The 23,235-nt window shown below is 36.7% G+C and overlaps 1 protein-coding gene across 1 annotated transcript; it reads right to left on the minus strand.

The window, feature by feature from the left end:
- Positions 1–21,409: 21,409 nt before the first annotated feature.
- On the minus strand, positions 21,410–21,958 carry LOC120195509 (RING-H2 finger protein ATL78-like). Its single transcript, XM_039197514.1, has one exon. The coding sequence runs from the start codon at positions 21,956–21,958 to the stop codon at positions 21,410–21,412; it is 549 nt and encodes a 182-aa protein (XP_039053445.1).
- Between the last annotated feature and the right edge of the window lie 1,277 nt (positions 21,959–23,235).

Raw genomic sequence — 23,235 nt, forward strand, 5'->3', positions numbered from 1 at the left:
TTGTTGGGTTTACTGATGATGATAGACAATTGCGTTCAAAAGAAGAGTCGGTCAATGTTCATTGCAACTCATATGATGGTACATCTTGTGCTTGTGTTAACAACTCTCATGGATACTCACAGAATGGTAATGTCTCTCAGGTGAATATGGCTTCTGGTTCCAGTAGAGCTCAATGGGTTGTAGATTCAGATAGCACACATCATGTGACACCTGATGAAGGCAATGTTGATCGATCTGTAGATCACAGTGGACCAAGTAAATGACTGAAAATCGCCGTTATATGACTGCAAAATTGCCGCTAAAAACCTGTTTTACTCCAGTGAAACTTACAGTTAGTAATAGAGTATCTTTGCATACATGTTGACATGATTGGTCGTTGTGTGTTTCCTTCTTCTTCTCACATGTCGTTACTTAATGACTTATTGTATGTACCAAGCATACCAAAGAATTTGTTGTCTGTATCAAAGTTTGCTAGGGGAAAAGGTTTTTTTTTTTTAGTTTCATGCTCAAGACTGCTATGTTCGTGATGGAGAAACGGGTGAGGTTCTTCTTCAAGGAGAAGTTGAAGATATCTTTATCTGTTATCGGGTGCTAGGTCACCAACTGTTTGTAATAATGCTCAAATGAATTCTGTAAATGCTAATGGTTCAAATGCGTATAGCTTATGGCATAAGTGATTAGGCCATGCTACATATAACACTATTGTGGATGTGTGTAAAACTCTCAATGTAACTGGTTTGAAGAAATGGAATGGAATTTGTGAGGCTTGTTGCATGGGCAAGAGCCATAAACTACCTTTTAGTGAATCTCAGTTTGTGCATTCTGTTCCTTTTCAATTGGTTTTTTCAGACTTGTGGGGATCTTCACATACAGTTTAAAATGGATTTAAATGTTATGTTTCTTTCATTGATGCTCATACTAGGCATACTTGGAATTACTTTCTGAAAGATAAGTCCCAAGCTCTGTGTCGAAACGAGAAACGATTTAAAAAAAGTAGTTTTTAGTGATTTAAAAAATATCGTTTTGAATAATTTGGTGTTTTCTTTTAAATTAAATATGGTTCGAAGAGTCACCACTAATATTTGATTTATTAGTTGTCTTTCTAATAAAATTTACGAATTCAAGTTTAATTTAATTTAAGATCCCTACCAATAATGTTCTTTGAATTTTAGAACAAAACACAATAATATTTAATTATTTCCTATCGAGAAGAATCAACCTCTCAGGCCTTAAAGCAGTCAATTCCTATTCAATTCGATAAAAATATTACAATTTCATTCTAAAGTTTATTATTAATTCCCAACTTAAAATACATAAATAACAATAAAATAAATTAAATTAAATTAAATTAAATTTAAGGCTTCTTTTTACACATTCCTTGAATTTTAGTACAGAAAATGGTAATATTTAATTATTTTCTATCAAGAAGAAAAAACTTCTCATGCCTTACAACAATCATTTCTTACTTCAATCGAAATTAAAAAAAATATTACTATTTCCTTCTAAAATTCATTATTAATTCGAATGCATAAATGATGATAAAAATAAAAATTAATTAAATACGAATTATCAATCCTTTTAGAAAGAATAAGGATGTTTGATTATTTAAAGACACCTAAATCAGACTTTTATAAGTTCTAACGACATTTTCTCGATATATTTAAATAGAAGAAAATTTCTTTTTCTCTCGTTCTCACATTTTACGTGTAGTCAATTTTTAAAGTTTCACTTAATGAGTTACACTTTCATTTTAAAATCATCGGAAGTAATCTTCTTATACGTTAAGACAATCACTTCACAATAATCATAAAATGAAAATGTATTACTCTTAATCCAATTATTTGAATGAATCGTGTGATGCTTATGAGGATACCATGCAAATTAATTCAAATTAAATCCTAAACCTATATGAAACAAATTACCCAAATATTTATATTTAATGATACCAATATATATTTTATACATGGATAATATTCAAAACACGTACTATTCGTATTATGCAAATATAGGGCTAAATAATAAAAATGAAAATTTTAGTGTCACAACAACAAGTCAACCAAACATAGAACATAAAGCACAAACATCATATATTCCAGGAACCAAAATCACAATAATACCATAAGCATGAATGAGACTAAAATAAATAAATGCAAAATAAAAGATCTAAACTCTCGAACAGGGGCTAACATATAAACAACGAAAAACTTAGAACTCAAAACATAGATAATCGAAACTTGCATTTAGTGACTAAAATGAAAGTGTACAAGATACGGATGGGTGTGGAGAGGGTTTACCCAAGGTTCTAAAACACACAACTTTCCCCTTAAACGACATCATTTAACACAAGGTATGTAACCCTAAAATCATGCCAAAAAATAGCCCTTCCCTCATTTTTCACTTCTTCAAATTTCTTTAGAGAGAGAATTTTCTCTCTCTCTACTTTCTCTTCCATTGCCATCTCTCGGCCGTAGAGGTGGAGGACCAAGCCTCCGGCCGCCACCTTCTGCTGTGGCCAAAATTTTTTTAACCTTCGCAAAACATTCTTCTCTTCTCCCTTAAACCAAAACTAAGACCCATCAACTCTCAAAACCCACCAAAACGCGTAGATCTACAATGTTACCTTCAGTAACTTGGTCTCAGGCGATGGAAGCTTTCCGACGAACCGCCAACGATGAGGCCACCAAGAAAACTCAAGTGATTCATTTCTCATTCCTTTTCTTGTTTCTTTTTTTTTCGGGTCTCTATCTTTTCCTTTCTTTTTTTCTTTTTTTTTCTTTTGAACCGCCCTCTCCTCTTTTTTTTTTGAACTAAAACTCCTCTCCTCCCCTTTTTTCGAACTAAAACCCCTTCTTAAATCTCCCTCCTTTGCGCGTTTGGTGAAGCTACTGGCAGATGGTAGGGAATGATTTCCCCTATATCCGATCATTAAACCTTCCCGACTTTTCAGGATTTTGATAAATTTTTAAATGGGTTGTTGGATTTTTTTACTGTTGATGATTTCCATTTTTTCAGTATTTGCAGAGATGATGATGGTGAGTAGTTGAAGCTGCAACTGTCGGATGACGGGAATGGGTGATTGGAATAGTTGTAGTAGTGTGGGCCCTCTATTGATGGCAACGATGGCAGCGGATGGGTTGTTGTCTAAGGTTTCCAATAACCTGAAAGCATCTTGGGCTTGTAATGGGGCTAGGGTTTTGTTGGGTTTGCAGTTGGGCTCCGGGTGGCCTCTTTGTAACTAGGCCCAATTTGGGCTTGTTGTAATGGCTTGTAAAAATAAAAATAATATAGTTAAATAATAATAATAGTAATAATAATTAATATTAATAAAATATTTGGGCGAAAATGAGTTTCTACACTGTGTATGTGTTTCAGTTGTTCTAACAGCTGGTCTTGACTCAATTTGGAGCATCCATTAAGGTAGTCCAAATTGATTGCAGAGGCGAGTACAAGAGTTTTTTCTCGGCGTTGCATCAGGTGGGCATTGAGCATCGCCTTACTTGTCATCACACCTCTGAATAGAATGGTGTAGTAGAATGTAAACATTGGCATGTCATTGAGTTGACCCTTACTCTTTTGGCTCAGAGGTGTTTATCGCGGCATTTTCAAAGCAAACACCACTAAATTTGTACATATTGCGACGTTTATATCCAAAACGCCAGTAAATGGTAGCATTAACGATGTTTTTCAACAAACACCACTAAAGATAAGTACTTTAGTGGCGTTTATTTGACAAACACCACTAAAGATAAATACTTTAGTGGCGTTTGTAAAGGAATGCCGCCATAGAATCGTTCTTTAGTGATTTTTTTAAATAAACGCCGTAATAGGGTACATATATAGTGGTATTTTTAGATAAACGCCGCTAAAACCTAGTAGTTTAGTGGCGTTTTAAGCAAAAATGCCGCTAAATACTCGTACTTTAGTGGCATTTTTAGACAAACGCCGCTTAAACCTAGTACTTTAATTGCTTTTTTGATGAATGCCGCTAAATACTTATACTTTAGAGGCGTTTTTAGACAAACACCGCTAAAACCTAGTTCTTTAGTGGCATTTTTTGACAAACGGCGCTAAATACTTGTACTTTAGTGGCGTTTTAAGCAAAAACACTGCTAAATACTCGTACATTAGTGGCGTTTTTTATTTACAAATGCTGCAAGTTTACATTTTCTAAGTCCTGCCCCTTTAACCTTTTCTCATTTTTTCCCTTCACCTATTTTTTCATTCCCCCGTTTACCCAAACCCATATGCAGCTTCTTCCCCGATCTCACTTTCTCTTAGCTGAATTTGATATTTCTTCGCCGATATCACTTTAAGCAACGCGAAACAAATGGTACTTTTAGTTAATTATAATTAATAATGCTAGTTGTCGAGGAGTCCAATAAAAAATGGAGGAGCAGATCGTAGACGAATGTTTCTGTGGCTTTGACTGATAATGATTTTTGATTCTTTATCTCGTTTTGGTTCGTTATTTTTGGAACTCTAATATCTCTTTGTATTTCTTTCTTTATTTTTTTCAATTTTGCTTCAGACAATAATCTTTATTCAGATTCAATTTCTGGGCTTTTTTTCTTCTCCTTGAATTGAACAGAAAAAATATTTTTTATGCATCTTCGATTTAACTTCCTGAAATATCTTCCAAGTAGAAGGATAGGTGTATTGAGCTCTATATTGGATGTTTTTTGCTTCGGAATTGAAACTTCTGTTGGGATCGTCATTGGTTATTACTTGTTCATCTACTTCCTTCCCACTGATGTTAAGGTTTGTTTCTCTCTCTGTTGAATTTTCCTTATGTTTTGTTTTTTTTTCTTTTTTAACTTTCGCAAGCAGATTTATTAGTTTAAAGAATGAATATGTATTATAAAAATGATAACTTTACTCTAAGTTGATCAAATATTTCATTTTTACTCGTATTTATGGTTAACTCAATTTGTCTTCTAAATACAGTTCGAATTTTAGTGTGCTAAGATTTGTATTTTGTAGTGTTCTTGTTTTGAAATACGTATATCCATGGTTTTGAAGTGATCAAATTGATAGATTATGTTTTTCAAAGAAAGTTTTAAGCTTTAGGATTGAGAAATTTTTATAACATTCACTAGAGTTATTTATGTTCTTGTTGCTCCTGTCCCACCCCTATTTTTCTGGGATTTTGCTTATTGTAGTAGAGGCATTTACCAAACAATTTGGATTGTTTTGATGTCTGTAAATGGCTGAACAACACAAATTGTCTCCATTGTCTTAATTCATCCTTTGAACCATTGATAAGTTGGTCATGTTGTTTCTTTTCCTTATTAACATTCCATGTGTTTAAGATCCTAAAATCCGTCCTTTGGTTTAGGAAGACTTGAAAACTTTGCAGTGGATGCTTCCAGAGATCCCCTTGTGGGTCAAGAATTCGGATTTCGACCGTGTATGTTCTTCTATGCTATGTCATTTCTGTATGTCTGGTCCTAAGTTAGTACCAAGGTAATAATTGCATGTTTCTCTCAAGGTTGATTGGCTTTAACAAATTATCGAGAAATGTGGCCTTATTTAGACAATGTATGTGTAATTGCAGTGATCTTTGACCTATTATGAACTCTTATATATTTGTTTGGCCATGTTTTATTGAACACTTAATACTCGTTTTTCAAGGCAATTTGTGCAACTGTCAAGAATATAGCAAAGCCTATCATTGCCGAGCAAATTCCAAATATAAAATTCAGTCAGTTGAATTGAAACGCTTTAGGAACCCTACCACTGACATTCCAAGGTTGACTTCTCTTTCTGAAATACATTTTACACATATCACAGCTGCTCATGATATGAAATGTGTTCACATTGCATCATTGATTGATCTATATTCTTTTTTGTATTCCAAGAAGAATCCGAGTACCACCGCATTCATGATACAAGGCATTGTAATTCTAAAAAAATCTATTTTTATTATTGTGAAACTAGATTGTACTGAAAAGAGTGCATGCTAGGTGTCTTGGTTATGCTTTAGACTAGCAAACCAATTAGAAAAAATAGCCTTGAGGCATATAATTATGTTGTGAAATTATTCAAGAAAAGTATTGGAAAGTAGCCCATTTGAGAAAATTTAATTTAAGATACTCGCAAGCATGTGGTGGTTATGAGTTTTTAGCTTATTTGCACGCATTGTGTTTTATTCGTTTGTTTCAACTACCACCACCCCATGCGTAATTCCAACACAAATTTGATAGAGTTATACTCATTGTTGATTTTATCATATGCCAGGAATGAAAGTCTATGTCACTGATGAGAAGGAAATTATAATGGAACCACCATTAAAATGGGCGGGGAATCCTAACATAGTTAATTATCACTAATTTGTTCTATCTATTGATGTATATTAGTTCCTGATTAGGCTTTTTGTGCATCATGCAGAAAATCATGTATTTCATCACTCTTTTTCTAGAAAACCTTGCATTGTCATCAGATGACATGAGGACCTGATATATTGTTTGAAGGTAATGTACTATCTTAGAGAGCTATGGTTGTGTTATTATTTCTTAATGGCATCATTAGATTCTAAAGTTATAAATTTTGGGGGGTCAGATTTCATTATTGACAATATCTACTTATCTGCTCCTAAGATTATGTCAAAAATGTATTTCAAATTGTGGTAAAAGATAATAAGGAACTTGATACTGAGATCATCAGTTAGATTTTGAGGTGAACCTTTGGTAAATGTCTATGTTACAAGATAAAAACACTTTATCTTGTCCCCACCTTTTTGATACTGAGATCAAAGAACTTTTGATATTTTTGTATCGTAATTGCATTTTCTCTTCTATCTTGTCCCCACCTTTTTGTAAATCATGGGAGACATTGATGAAAGGATAATCATGAGGGTTTTTAATGTTATTCATTTTCCTTATCAACTAGTGGAGTCTTGATTACGATAGTATGAACATGATGGTGCTGGGTGTTGATTGCTCTAAATTACTAAATTAAAAAATCAATGTTTATTTGCTTGTTCCTGAATTGGATGTCTGGAAAAATAAAAACTGTTTTTTTCCTAGTTTACATCTTGACATTTCTAAATTAACTTTTATCCTATTTGAGTTAAAGAGGGGAAGCCCACTTGGTTTGTACATGTGATGCTTTTAAGCTTGTTTTAATAACCAACTTACATAGGGATTAATTATATATTTCTTTATGGTCTAACTCTAATCATCTGATATTCATTATCTTCAGGCACCAGTATGATTATTTCAGAGACATGGATTATAAGTGAAGAAGTCATAGTAGAAGTTATGACCGGTTTGAACGTGATCGATATCATGAGAGAAATAGAGACTATCAGCGTAGAAGCAGGAGCCGCAGCGCAAGTCATGACTATTCTAAAGGTCGAACAATAGGGCGAGATGATGATGATCGACAGTGGAAGTAGAACAATGAGGTTTATATTTGTATTTCGCTCACATTTTAGAAACTAATTTCCTCTATTTTCAAAATCTTTTTTGCTTCAGCTGTGTAACGATACCTTCTTTGTTTCAGTGCTTCTCTTGTTCACCGTAGCCCTAGTCATCGGAAAAGTCTTTCCCCACACAAGGCATCTCCCAAGGGTGAAATTCCAGAACACAGCTTTGATGGGCAGTCTATAAGTTCTCGAAGTGTTTCACCACGAGGTTGTCCTGCTGATTCTCGTAGCCCATCTCCTCGGAACTCTGATGTTAATGTGAGTTTCACTTTTTAATGTATTATTTTTCCCTTCCCCTTTTTGTTTAATCTTTTTCAGTAAAATTACCTTTACAAGATGTTGTTCTAATTGTTTACCATTTACTTCTTCGATTTGAATTTTGTAGGAATGATCTTGCGGATTGATTACAGGAGAGCCTTTAAGTAGAAAATTTCTATTGCAGGTCTTGAGGACATTCATATATCATGTGTTTCCTAGTATTGGTAGGACTTTTTTACGTGTTTTAATCAACAGTCCTAAACCTTCTCTTACTTAAGCAGTATTTTGGTGTCAAAATTTATGTAACGTCTAGCTTGATGTTTCAGTACCCATCGAAGATTTATTTATTTAACTTGGATGTTTTTAAAATTTGATTTATTTATGTTTTTATGTATTATTACTTAATTAGAATCGTGATTAAATTTAAGATGGTTATTGAATATTGTTACAGGTTAAATTCGGGTAATACAAAATAGGAAGAATATATGTTGAAAATCAGTTTCGATTAGTGGCGTTTTAGGGAAAAAACACCACTAATATAGTGCATATTTGCAGCATTTGTATAAAAAAATGCCGCTATAGATATAACCTTTTGCGGCGTTTGTTCCCAAAACGCCGCTGTAAGATCTGACCTTTTGCGACGTTTGTATCCAAAAACACCTCTATAGATCTGACCTTTTGCTGTGTTTGTTTTGAAAATGCCGCTATAGATATCGACCTTTTGCGGCATTTGTTCCAAAAATGCCACGATAAATCTTGACCTATGGCGGCGTTTTTTGTTCTCAAACGCTGTTAACTTTAGCGGCACTGGTATGGCCGGTGCTTCTTGCAGCATTTTTCTTACCGTCTGAAGTGCTTTTAGCGGCGCTTAAAAACCCCGCTATAGGACTAACAAAACGCCGCTAAAACTCTGTTTTCCTGTAGTGATGATTGGTCGTTGTGTGTTTCCTTCTTCTTCTCACGTCGTTACTTAATGACTTACTGTATGTACCAAGCATACCAAAGAATTTGTTGTCTGTATCAAAGTTTGCTAGGGAAACGATTTTTTTTTAGTTTCATGCTTAAGACTGCTATGTTCGTGATGGAGAAACGGGTGAAGTTCTTCTTCAAGGAGAAGTTAAAGATGGTCTTTATGTGTTATCGGGTGCTAGGTCACCAACTGTTTGTAATAATGCTCATATGAATTCTGTAAATGCTAATGGTTCAAATGCGTATAGCTTATGGCATAAGTGATTAGGCCATGCTACATATAACACTATTGTGGATGTGTGTAAAACTCTCAATGTAACTGGTTTGAAGAAATGGAATGGAATTTGTGAGGCTTGTTGCATGGGCAAGAGCCATAAACTACCTTTTAGTGAATCTCAGTTTGTGCATTATGTTCCTTTTCAATTGGTTTTTTCAGACTTGTGGGGATCTTCACATACAGTTTAAAATGGATTTAAATATTATGTTTCTTTCATTGATGCTCATACTAGGCATACTTGGAATTACTTTATGAAAGATAAGTCCCAAGCTCTGTGTCGAAACGATTTTAAAAAAATTAGTTTTTAGTGATTTAAAAAATCTAGTTTTAAATAATTTGGTGTTTCCTTTTAAAATGAAACATGGTTCGAGGAGTCACCACCAATCTTTGATTAGGATGTGATTGGCCACCCAAAAACATATTTGTAATTTAATAAAAATATTAATTTTAATTAAAACAAGAACTTTACGGTCTAAGTTACCAAAAGTTTGAGTTCGGGAGTCAGTTATGCGTGAGGAAGAATTAGCACCCCTACAACGTCCAAAATTGATAACTAGTTGATCAATTAGTTGTATTTTCAATGAAATTTACAAATTCAAGTTTAATTTAATTTAAGATCCCTACCAATAATGTTTTTTGAATTTTAGAACAAAACACAATAATATTTAATTATTTCCTATCGAGAAGAATCGACCTCTCATGCCTTAAAGCAGTCAATTCCTATTCCAATCGATAAAAATATTACAATTTCATTCTAAAGTTTATTATTAATTCCAAATTTAAAATACATAAATAACATTAAAATAAAATAAAACAAATTAAATTTAAGGCTTCTTTTTACACATTCCTTGAATTTTAGTACATAAAATAGTAATATTTAATTATTTCCTATCAAGAAGAAAAAACCTCTCATGCCTTACAACAATCATTTCTTACTCTAATCGAAATTAAAAAATATTATTATTTCCTTCTAAAATTTATTATTAATTCGAATGCATAAATGATGATAAAAATAAAAATTAATTAAATACGAATTACGAATCCTTTTAGAAAGAAGAAGGATGTTTGATTATTTAAAGACACTGAAATCACAATAAAACCATAAGCATGAATGTGACTAAAATAAATAAATGCAAAATAAAAGATCTAAACTCTCGAACAGGGGCTAACATATAAACAACGAAAAACTTAGAACTCAAAACATAGATAATCGAAACTTGCATTTAGTGACTAAAATGAAAGTGTCAAGATATGGATTGGTGTGGAGAGGGTTTACCCTAGGTTCTAAAACACGCAACTCTCCCCCTTAAATGACATCATTTGACACAGGGTATGTAACCCTAAAATCAGGCCAAAAAATAACCCTTCCCTCATTTTTCACTTCTTCAAATTTGGTTAAAGAGAGAGAATTTTTTTCTCTCTCTACTTTTTCTTCCCTTGCCATCTCTCGATCGTAGAGGTGGAGGACCAGGCCTCTGGCCGCCACCTTCGGTTGTGGTCGAAATTTTTTTAACCTTTCCAAAACATTCTTCTCTTCTCTCTTAAACCAAAACTAAGACCCATCAACTCTCAAAACCCACCAAAACGCGTAGATCTACAATGTTACCTTCAGTAACTTGGTCTTAGGCGATGGAAGCTTTCCGACTAACCACCAACGATGAGGCCACCAAGAAAACTCAAGTGATTCATTTCTCACTCCTTTTCTTGTTTCTTTTTTTTTCTGGTCTTTCTTTTTTTCTTCTTTTTTTCCTTTCGAACCGCCCTCTCCTCTTTTTTTTTGAACTAAAACTCCTCTCCTCCCCTTTTTTTCGAATTGAAACCCCTTCGTAAATCTCCCTCCTTTGCGCGTTTGGTGAAGCTACTGGCAGATGGTAGGGAATGATTTCCCCTATATCCGATCATTAAACCTTCCCGACTTTTCAGGATTTTGATAAATTTTTAAATGGGTTGTTGTATTTTTTTATTGTTGATGATTTCCATTTTTTCAGTATTTGCAGAGATGATGATGCTGAGTAGTTGAAATTGCGACTATCGGATGACGAGAATGGGTGACTGGAATAGTTGCAGTAGTGCGGGCCCTCTACTGCTGGCAACGATGGCTGCGGATGGGTTGTTGTCTAGGGTTTCCAATAAAGTTAAAGCATCTTAGGCTTGTAATGGGGCTAGGGTTTTGTTGGGTCTGCAGTTGGGCTCCGGGTGGCCTCTTTGTAACTGGACCCATTTTGGGCTTGTTGTAATGGCATGTAAAAAAATAAAATAAAAATAATATAGTTAAATAATAATAATAATAGTAATAATAATTAATATTAATAAAATATCTGGACGAAAACGAGTTTCTACACTGTGTATACCTTTCAGTTGTTCTAACAGCTGGTCTTGACTCAATTTGGAGCATCCATGGAGGTAGTCTAGATTGATTGCAGAGGCGAGCACAAGAGCTTTTTCTCGGCGTTGCATCAGGCGGGCATTGAGCATCGCCTTACTTGTCATCACACCTCTGAATAGAATGGTGTAGTAGAATGTAAACATTGGCATGTCATTGAGTTGGCCCTTACGCTTTTGGTTCAGACGTCCATGCCTGTGAAGTACTGGTATTATACAGTTGTTATAGCTGTGTATATAATTAGCAGGTTTCCAACAAAGGTGTTGGATGGCCCGTCACCATTTGAGAAGCTGCTTTTATAAAAGCCAGATTATGACTAAGTAAAGGTCTTTGGGTGTAAGTGTTTTCTACACCTGCGTCCATTTTAAAATCATAAATTAGAGTTTCGATCTCAAGCATGTACCTTCTTGGGTTATAGCCCTCAGCATAAGGGTTATCTTTGTTTAGCTGCTAATGAGAGAATTTTCATCTCGAGGCATGTGGTGTTTGACGAGTTATGTTTTCCATTAACAGGGTCAATTGACTCTTCTGGTATGTGTGTAACATCAAATTCACACAAGCCAACATCAATTGAGGTGTTGTCTGACATTCGCAGGCTTAATTGCAGCAATCCTTAAACCAATGCCATGGCTCCAGTAACTCAGTGTAGGGGTGGGAATCATATTTCACCTGTGCCAAGTGCTATAACTTCTATTATAGGGGAACCAGGTCTTGATCACACTCTTGTTTTGTCCAGTGGTCATGGCTAAATAAATGGTTATGTTTGTGTTCATTCACAGGGAGATGAACCTAGAGTGGTTGGGTCATTCGGAATTCCCGATAAATCTGAGCATAGTGATGGCGCTAATAATGTGGCTGTAGTGCATGGTTTGGTTGTTGAACCTTTGGTCAATAGGCATTCGATGCAGAAGAGGAGCAAGTCTGATGTTTTTAAACCAAAGATGTATATGGTCACATATGATGATAAGAGTCTGCCAACGTTTATGAAGCTCTTCGCTCACCCAATTGGAAGGCTACAGTTCATGCTAAGTACGAGTCCTTGATGAAGAATGGCACGTGGACCGTTGTCTCGCTTCCTGAAGGACATTCAGTGGTGGGTGATGTGATCAAGGACCAGAGAGTTTTCATTATCTTCTTCTTAAATTTCTTCAAGTGTGGAACTCATCAAGGACCGGAGATTTTTCATTATCTTCTTAAATTTCTTTAATTATTTCCATCCACATAATATGAACTTATACTATGCTTTACATCCATATCTTATCATGTTAAACACGTTGTTAGAATGCTTCATTGTGAGATTCTTGCATAGTATAATTCATCTTATCATATACTTAGTTAGTTTAATGACTATCATGCTTTATATATTGATATTTAGAAGCTAGCATACTTAGCATTAAACATGCATTTCACATATTTATTTAGCTTATTATATGTTTATGCATCATAACTTAGCTCATGTAATTCATACACAATGTATATTAGCTCATATTATGCATTTGAAGTCACTATTAGCTTCTTTACATTGTTTACATAGGCGACCATAAGCTTTATATGCATTTGGTTAGGTTTCATAACTTATAAGTATCATTTCATTCATTTCGTAGGTACCTTGGTTGATTGGAAGCTTTTTTTCCAACTCATTTGAAGCTCACTTTAACTTGTGGAAGCTTACACCAACTCAACATGCACTTAAGGTAGCTTACTTTAGCTACTGGAACCAAGAAGGTAGTTGACACTAGTTGGAAGGTAGCTGAGGTAGCTGAACAGTAGCTAAAAGGTAACTGAGGACTTCAAGTAGATGAAGTGATACTAGGTGCCTATCTAAGCTACCCATTCACCTTGCTAGCTTACTAAGATGCTAGCATGCTTCACTAGCCACCTAAGTCATCACCTAGACACCACATGTTTCATGTGTAAGTTATGTGGCCGAGGATGCATACTACAAGGCATGAAGGAGCACACTTGATCAAGGAGTCATGTGATTTCATTAAAACAACATGTAACTTCTTTTGAATTCATATGAAGGCACCAATCATCCAATAGAAACCACCATTCGGCAATCATTCTCCACCACTCATTGGGCACCTAAATGAAGAGCAACACACCTATTCGGCCAAGGCTTTAAACACCATTCAATGAAGAGATACAAGGGTCGAACCATCATCACCATTTGGCCAAAGAAGAGAAAAGCTTAACTGAACCAACACTATTTCTTTTCATCATCCAAACAACATGTTTTATTATTTCAAGCATTGTAATCATTCAAAAGGTGTCTAGCCAAACCAATACATGACCATTCGGCTATTCCCCTTCATTTTCTATATAAAAGGCAATGCCTTGGCTATTATAAGGCATCAATCCCATTTTATATTAAAATAATTGTGAGGTTTCTTCTGTACTTAAGTTCTATTGAACTTTTATCGATTTATCAAGATCCTTGTGTTCTTGTGGTGTCACCCCCATCTTTCTCATTAATACTTCTAGTTTCTTTGATTCAATATCAAATAGGTCAAAGTCTTTTATTACCACCCCTTGTTTAACATATAAGGTTTGGTGTTAGGTTCCTATAACCTAGTTTCTACCTTAGTTGATTAAGATACTTTCCAACCCTTTCCATTTCATTCATAAGCCCATCACCACGCCCCAAACACTTCCGCAACCATTCTCTTTATATTCATCATAAACAACCCATCGTTTCATCTTTACATCTACTACCAAGCCCTCCATTTGAGCCTATTACTTGTAAGTACTTGCTCTTTCACTAGATCCACAATCAAAGGCATGAGTGCCTTACATCATGGGGTGTAAATGGTTGTTCAAGATTAAAACCAACCTAGATGGTTATGCTCAAAGGTATAAAGCCCGATTAGCGACAAAGGGATACTCTTAAGTGGTTGGCTATGATTTTAATGAGACCTACAGTCCGGTGATTAAGTTTTCTACTCTCAGAATTGTTTTGTCTTTGGCTGTCAAACAAAAATAGCAACTCAGGCAAGTGGACGTCAATAATGCTTTCCTCAACGGTGATCTTCAAGAGGAAGTCTTCATACAGCGACCCCGAGGCTTCGAGCAACAGTCTTCTGATGGAAGATAGCTTGTGTGCAGACTTAAGAAAGCCTTGTATGGCTTAAAGCAAACACAACGTAACTGGCATGCAAAGTTGAAGCAATGCCTTGTTTGATTAGGGTTTACTAAGTCAAGGGCTGATACACCATTGTTTATCACGTGTCAAGATGGAGTTTACACGTATATGTTGGCATACGTTGACTATATCATAGGGACAGGTTCTTTGAGTGATGAGATTGAAGAGGTGGTGCGCTTGTTGGGAGTTGAATTCTCCCTAAAAGACTTGGGGGAGCTTGGGTATTTCCTGGAAGTTCAAAGGAGCCATGATTCACTTGTGTTAAGTTAATGAAAATTCATGTTGGATTTACTGATGAAGGCGAAGATGGTCTGTGCTACGCTAATGGTTACTCCAATGGTGGCTTCAAATTTGTCGCAAGATGCTGGTGAGCTTCTTGAAGATGCTAGATAGTATGGTAGCTTGGTGGGTGGTCTTCTCTGTGCTTTCATACTCTCCCGATCATTGTTTATAGTGTGTACAAGGTTGCATGCTCCTTGATAAGGTCATATGGTGGCTGTGAAATGTATTCTAAGGTATTTTGCAGGAACAATGAGTCATGGTGTGGTGTTGACAGCTACGACTGGTGCGATGAAGGTTAAAATGTGTTGACGAAAACGGGTAAAGAAAACGAAAGAACACGAGAATTTTACGAGGTTCGGCAATGTGCTTACGTCCTCGGTGCCTAGGCGGCGCTAGAAGTTTTATTCAATGATATTTTAGGTCTAGGTTACATCTCTATTTATAATAGAAAACCCTGGTACATAATTACAAAATCAACCCTGTACCGTACCGCGGGGGCTGCGCCCCCACACCCCCAACCCACATAATTCGTAACCCCACAACGAGACTTTTTATGAGCCATACATAACAAATCTCCACCTTGGCGAATATCCTGCCCCTTGGAAACTTCAATGTGGGTTGGGTTACCTTGCTTCTTTAACAACCGAAACATTCAAGTCCAAGCAATGCTTGAACTTGTCTGTCGTAACTGGCTTGGTGAACATATCAGCGGCATTCTCATCAGTATGTACCTTCTGAAACAAAACCTCTCCAGATGCAACCAACTCTCTGATCTTGTGGAACCTTACATCAATATGTTTAGTTCTAGCACGATACACCTGATTCTTAGCCAAGTGAATAGCACTTTGATTATCACAAAGCAACTGAACTCCACCTTGTTGAACACCCAACTCCTTCACTAAACCAGTAAGCCATAAAGCTTCTTTTGCAGCTTCAGCCGCTGCCATGTATTCAGCTTCAGTTGTAGATAGTGCCACGACAGATTGAACAGTAGACTTCCAACAAATAGGCCCTCCACCAAGAGTAAACACATACCCTGTCGTAGATCTTCTATTATCCAAGTCACCTGCATAATCTGAATCCATATCCTACAACCAAAGGATTATCCCGCTGACTCCCAAAAACAATTCCATGTCCCACAGTACCTTTAAGTACCGAAAGATCCACTTGACATCCCAATGTTGCTTACCAGGTTTAGACATGTACTTACAAACTTGACTAACAGCATGAGCTAAATCAGGACGAGTACATACCATCGCATACATCAAGCAGCCAACAGCATTAGAATACGGAACCTTTGCCATATTTTCAGCTTCCTTATCTGTCTTAGGACACTGTTCTGATGAGAGCTTAAAGTGATTCGCTAATGGAGTGCTAACTGGTTTCGCGCTGCTCATCGCAAACCTTTCTAGCATTTTCTCAACATAACCCCGTTGAGATAGCCGCAGTTTCCTTGAGTCTCTGTCCCTGCAAATTTCCATTCCAAGAATTTTCTTTGCAGCACCTAAATCTTTCATATCAAATTCCTGACTCAATAAAGTTTTCAAACCGATAACATCATCCATGTTCTTCGCAGCAATCAACATATCATCAACATACAGTAATAGAAAAATAAAAGAACCATCATCAAGGCTCTTAACATAGACACAACAATCATACTCATCGGTTGTAGCCAATCTTGATCATATAGGAGTCAAACCGTTTATACCACTGTCATGGAGACTGTTTCAACCGTACAAAGATTTCTTCAATCTGCAAACTAAATGCTCGTTTCCAGGTTGAGTGAAACCTTCAGGTTGCCGCATGTAGATCTGCTCCTCTAAATCACATGCAAAAAAGCAGTTTTAACATCCATCTGCTCTAAATGCAAATCCCAACTAGCCACCAATGCAAGTACTGCTCGGATTGAAGTGTGCCTGACCAGGAGAAAAGATTTCATCATAATCAACTCCTTCTGCTGTGAAAAACCTTTCGCTACCAAACGAGCCTTGAACTTCTCCCTCTTTTTCTGTTACTACTGGTTTCTTCTTATACCCATTTGCAACCAATCGGCTTCTTACCCTCAGGAAGGGGAACTAACTCCCATCTGCGATTGTGATTCAAAGACTCCATCTCCTCAACCATGGCTGCCATCCACTTGTCGTTTTCCTGACTAGTAACGGCATCATGAAAAGTAACTGGATCATCACTGCTAACAGTAAGTGCAAAAGATACCAAGTCTTCAAAACCCAATCTGTTCGGAGGCTTTATATTCATCGTCTCACCCTGTCTCTGGCGAGACTATAATCCTGCAAATCATCCGTAGTGGAACCACCACAAGTCGGTTGAGAAGTTTCTGGTTTCTCAACTGGAAACTGCTCGAAATCTAACTGTCGTGTCTTGCTTCTGCTGCAACATAGACTGTTCATCAAAAACGACATCTCTACTAATCACAACTTTCTTCGCAACTGGATCCAGAACTTGAATCCTTTGACACCTTTCTTGTAACCCAGAAATGCACTCCTTCGATTTTGCATCAAGTTTGGATCTCATCAGCAGGTACATGCACATAAGCAGGACAACCAAAAATCCGTAAGTTATCAAAACTAACATCATGACCAGTCCATACCTCTTCTGCAACTTTCCCAGCCAGCGATGCCCTTGGCGATCTGTTGATAAGGTAACACGCCATGTTAACAGCCTCAACCCAGAAGTGTTTGGGAAGCCCCGCATTCAACCGCAAACATCTGGCTTTTCATTCACGACCTGTTCATTCGTTCCGCAACACCATTCTGTTGTGGTGTCTTGCGCACTAAAATGCCTCTGAATCCCATGCTCCTTACAGAATTGTAGGAAATGTGAATCTGTGTACTCCGTACCATTGTCAGACCGCAAACACTTGATTTTTCGTCCTGTTTGGTTTTCTACCTCAGCTTCCACAGCTTGAACTTCTCAAAAACTTCAGATTTCTGTTTCAAAAATACACCCAAACTTTCCGTGAAAAATCATCAATAAAAGTAACATAGTACCTAGATCCACCCAAACGATGTCGTGGAAGGCCCCCATACATCAGAATGCACATAATCAAGAATCCCTTGAGTTGTGTGCTTCGCAGTCTTGAAACGGACTTTAGTCTGTTTACCAAGAACATATACTTGCAAAAGTCGAGCTTACAGCTTTTGACACCATGCAACAGTTTCTCTTGTGTAATTCTGCCATACCACGTTCACTAAGATGAGCAAGGCGCATATGCCACAATTTTGTCGTATCATCACAGGACTCAACAGAGTGAACTCCACCTGCAACGGTACTCCCTAACAATCTGTAGATATTCCCTGCAGTCATCTTGCCTTTCATCACAGTCAATGCTCCTTTAACAATCCGAATGGTTTCCCTATCCTCGTCAGCCTTAGGGATAAAACCATTCTTGTGCAAAGTGCCCAAGGAAATCAAATTCTTCTTCAAGTCTGGGATAGTCGAACACCACTCAACATCCGAACGGAGCCATCGTGCATCTTAATTCTGACATCACCAATACCAACAATATTGCAACATCGATCATCACCCAAATAAACCGAACCAGAATTAACCGGCCTGTATGTCGAAAACCATTCCCTATTTGGCGTGATGTGATAAGAACATCCAGAATCAAGAATCCAAGCATCCGTCAATTGTGTCGTTGAAATAGAAAGCATATCACCCTCACTGCAATCAGAATTATCATCCTCGACCACGTTCACAGACTTGGATGAGCCATCACGCTTCTCATCAGTCTGCTTTTCAACTTCGGACAGTCTCGCTTCATATGTCCCGCCTCCTTGCACTTGTAACAGTGAATCGTCTTCTTATCCCTGGATTTAGATCTGGAATTCCGCTTCCCGGACCCTGCCTTCTCTGGCTTCCGTCCACGATCTCGATTACCCTTAACATATAAGCTATCGGCTTGAGAGCTTTCCCCTGCATTCTGCTTCCGCTGGTTGTGAGCCAACAAGGCTGCAGTAATCTCCTCAACATTGATAGTCTCTTTCCCATATGTAAGAGTAGTCACCATGTGTTCGTAAGAGGAAGGTAAAGAACACAACAGAATCATCGCTCTGTCTTCATCCTCAATTTTCACATCAAGCCGAGCCAGATCAGAAACGATTTGATTGAAGACATTCACGTGTTGCGCCAAATCGTGATCGTCCTGCATCTTCAGCCCATACAGCCGCTGCTTCAGATACAGTTTTTTCGTTAAGGATTTGGACATAAACTGACTTTCCAACTTCCTCCAAATTTCGTCTGGAGACGATAGATGCATGACGTGATACATGACCTCGTCCGCCAAGCATAATCGTATGGTTCCTGCCGCTCGCTGCTGCAATTCTTCCCAATCTTCCTCATCCATCGACGCCGGCTTTATATGTCGCAAAGCCTTCAAGATCCCTTGCTGCACTAATAGATCCTTCACCCTCGTTTGCCATAATCCGAAGTTACCCTGACCATCGAATTTCGCGACTTCGAATTTTGCTCCTGACATCTGATACCAATTGTTGACGAAAACGGGTAAAGAAAACGAAAGAACACGAGAATTTTACGAGGTTCGGCAATGTGCTTACGTCCTCGGTGCCTAGGCGGCGCTAGAAGTTTTATTCAATGATATTTTAGGTCTAGGTTACATCTCTATTTATAATAGAAAACCATGGTACATAATTACAAAATCAACCCTGTACCGTACCGCGGGGGCTGCGCCCCCACACCCCCAACCCACATAATTCGTAACCCCACAACGAGACTTTTTATGAGCCATACATAACAAAATGTTTGCTACTGTTGATTGGGGTGCGAACTTGGATGAACAGAGATCTACATCAAGTCACTGTGTGTTTGTAGAGGAAAACTTAGTGTCGTGGGCTTCGAAAAAATAGAAGTTCGTTTCAAGGTCCACGATGGAGGCAAAGTATAGGATTGTTGCTGATGTGGCTGCTGAAGTGTCGTGTGTGAGTGCTTTGCTGACATATATGGGGGTGATGCAGCAAGGTGATCTTGTAATCTGGTGCAACAACAGCAACACAGTGGCCATGAGTGCTAACCCTTTGTATCACGCGAAATCAAAGCATGTGGAGTTGGATGTGCATTTCGTTAGGGAAAAGCTGGCAGCCAAGCAGGTTCTGGTGAACTCTATTCCTGCAAGTCATCAAGTGGAAGCCGAGTTTACTAAGCCTCTGACTTGGGCTGCTTTTGAAGCTTTTCGAACCAGGGTTCGTATTTGAGCTGCATTAGAGGAGGAAGAAAAGTAGGGAGAATGTTGGAGATATTAAAGGATGAGCTGTTATAGGAAGTTAAATTAGTTAACTTTGTTGTAACTGGTTTCAAGTAGTTACAGGTGGTTAGGGTTCAGTTTAAAGAATCCTATTGCTCGAAAAGCTCTAATGAAGTACATCCCTTTTGCTTATCTTTCTTCAATAAGTGTTTTCTTTGAACTCTCAACACACCTATCCAACAAAGATTTACAATCAACCACAATTGGTTTTCTAGTCACCAACGAAACTCCTAAGTACCTAATAAGAAGTATCCCAACTATAAAACCAGTATCATCAACAATGGCCAGCAACTCGGCCATAGGAACACCAATAACATACAATTCACTCTTCTTCGAATTAAATTTAAGCCCCAAGAAATCATAAAATGCTGCAACACCACCCAAATTTCCATCATAAAAAATATTATTTGTCTTCAGAAAAAAAATCGAAAGATCATCCGCAAAGTACAAATGTAATCCTATGACACTTAGGAAGAAATTGAAACGCATATGAGCAAAATTAATATTCAACATATGAAACAATACATTCATAGTTAAAATAAACAAGTAGGGAGAGATGGGGTTAATGTATAATCTCTTGTTGCATCAAAATACCTAAACATCTCTCCATTCAAGGCAACTGAAAATTTTGAATGGATAATACAATTTCGAAGCGAGTCAATAGTGACACGAGTAACCTCTAGAGCCTCCAAAATTACAAACAAAAAGTCCCAATGGACAGAATCAAAATCTTTTTGAATATAAACTTTTGGAGCTCACCTAGGAGAAGAAGCAGATCTATTATATCCCTTCACCAGCTCCTACCCAATTAAGGTATTGTAAATAATTTAATTTGATTATTTTTAAGATGAAGAATAACCAATCATAATTTTTAAACGTTTAAATAATATCTTATGTTTTCAATTTTGGTAAAAAAATATGTTGTATGAATCAAATATGTTAAAGCAGAACATTTGTATGTACCGGTGGTCATGGGAGAGTGTTCACTTCCTACTCTTCACTGTCTTGTACTGAGGTATTAACATATATTTTTGTTTTGGGGTGATTTATGTATATGTTAACTTTTGTCTTGTGATTTTCATTGGATGTTTTGTAGTTTTTTTAGTGGCTACTCTTAATATATTATTTTTATTAGTGGAGACAAAAAACATATTGTTAGGTATCACCATTCACTTCAGTTCTTCTCCAGTGCTTTTGAAACAACTGCAAATTCTAACCAGAGTTGACATTAATGCTTATTTATTTCTTTTGCTAGATATTTTTTTCTTAACACTGTAAAGTGCTTCTAAACTATTCATGTTCCTTGAGGAAAGTGTTCATCGCTTATCATATTTAATCACTTCTTTTAATAATGCTTTCTCTTTACCACTGCCATATTGTATTTACCACTGTCACTGTTCCATTGGCTGCATGCTTTCCATATTAATCTTGTTTGTTTCAGTCAGGCTGTGCCTGCATGTAGGGCATGAAGAATGTGAACCAAGCCATGTATCTATACAACTAGTATGAAATCCGTGGTTGCACTCTGCCAAAATACGGAGTCGCTCCCCGGCGGTGAACTCTGACAAGCATATAACACAAGCGGCCGTGTCCAGGCCCGGCAGTTTCGACTCGGTTGTGTATTTTACGATCGGAAAGGATTTTAAGGCTTCCTGCTCAACTCCAGCATTGTCTAACTTGGGTTCAGCAGCAGAAACAGAAGATGAGCCTCTATTTGCACACTTGATGATACGAAACAAGCCAGAAGCGGAAATGATGGTGCAAACGAGAGCTAGGAGAACAATGGCTGCATTTGTATGCAAGGTTTCATTGATGGAATAACTGTGCCCTTCAGCTGGTGAAATTGCTGGGTAAAGAGAGGAGTGTAAGAGAAATTTTCTTGGATGGAAGCTTTGAAGCAATTCCTGGGAGAAATGGGTGGATGTTACTGAAGTTGCCATATTTAATTTCCAGGTGTTTTTTTTTGGGTTCAGATTCAGATGACTGAAGGAGTTGGTTCCATTGAAGGATTATATACATAAAAAAAGTTAATTAAGAGGTGGGAAGTCCATTATTGTATCTTATTTGTGGTGGATAATTAGTTAACTCCAAGGTTTTATTCAACGAATTTCATCTCCAACTAAGCCTTGTGTTGCTCAATATATAATCCTTTTTTTTTGCTTAATTAAATTTTCAGCAGCCAGAAAAGTAGCACGTGTTAGTCTCCTCCACTCATTGCTCCTTTCCATGGAACATCTAGTCACTGGCCGCTTCTCATGTTATCCGAATTCTCAATGTATAGTAAGTATTTGATTTAAATGTTTTAATTTAAAGAAGAAAAACAAATATTTTAAAAATCTAAACGCTTGTAAAAGCCTGAAACGAATCCCATTGCATGCAGTGGATCAATAGTTGAATAATTAGATGGTAGAAACATGCGTTAATTTCACTCATGAAACATATAAATTATTCTAAAATTGTCCCCTCGCTTCTTCTTCTTCTCTTTTAATTCTATTTTTGTTCGAATCTGTATTCCTTGATAAACTGAAAGTCAAAGGCAACAGGGAAAAGGTAACAAAAAGCGATATTAATAAAATGCGAACGTCCAATAAAGGCCAAAAGAAAAAAGAAAAAGAGGCAATGAGATTAAAGTTTTGAGGGAGACCAACACTGGCATTATTTTCTCTGAAATAATTAAACTATATGTGGAAAGGAAAATAATCACCATCCAAACATGCACTATATAAGTACTAATTAGTAGGGTTAGCAAAATTCGATTCAAAAAATCATTTTTATTTAATTCGATTAAAAAAAATTCTACTCGAATTGACTTCGAGTTATAATTTCATAAACTCGACTCGAAAAAATTTCAAGTTTAAATTGAATTGTAAAATACAACTCGAATGATTTGAAATTTTCTATAATTAGTGGATTGATTTTCAATTTTGAGTCGAGTTCCTCGAATTTGTATGATATGTATATATATATATATATAACAGCAAAAAAACACACATCAAAATAACATAGTCATCAAAATGACATAAGATTTACATAGTCACCCTTCTAGGAGTTTTAACAAGATGGTCACACAAAACAAAGTTGATGACTTGCAACTCCTAAATGTAATCTCGATCCTTTAAGTAGAGTGATATCATAAAAACATTAGAACACACAAAGTAATCTTATATAACTTTGTGAGTCATAAACATAATGACACTTCATATGGGAAATCTATTGA

The sequence above is a fragment of the Hibiscus syriacus genome, unplaced genomic scaffold (assembly GCF_006381635.1).
Source record: "Hibiscus syriacus cultivar Baekdansim isolate YM2019G1 unplaced genomic scaffold, ASM638163v2 tig00117016_pilon, whole genome shotgun sequence".
Taxonomy (NCBI): Eukaryota; Viridiplantae; Streptophyta; class Magnoliopsida; order Malvales; family Malvaceae; genus Hibiscus; species Hibiscus syriacus.

Coding starts and splice junctions, on each gene's coding strand:
- LOC120195509 (XM_039197514.1), bottom strand. CDS start 21,958: ATGGCAACTTCAGTAACATCCACCCATTTCTCCCAGGAATTGCTTCAA.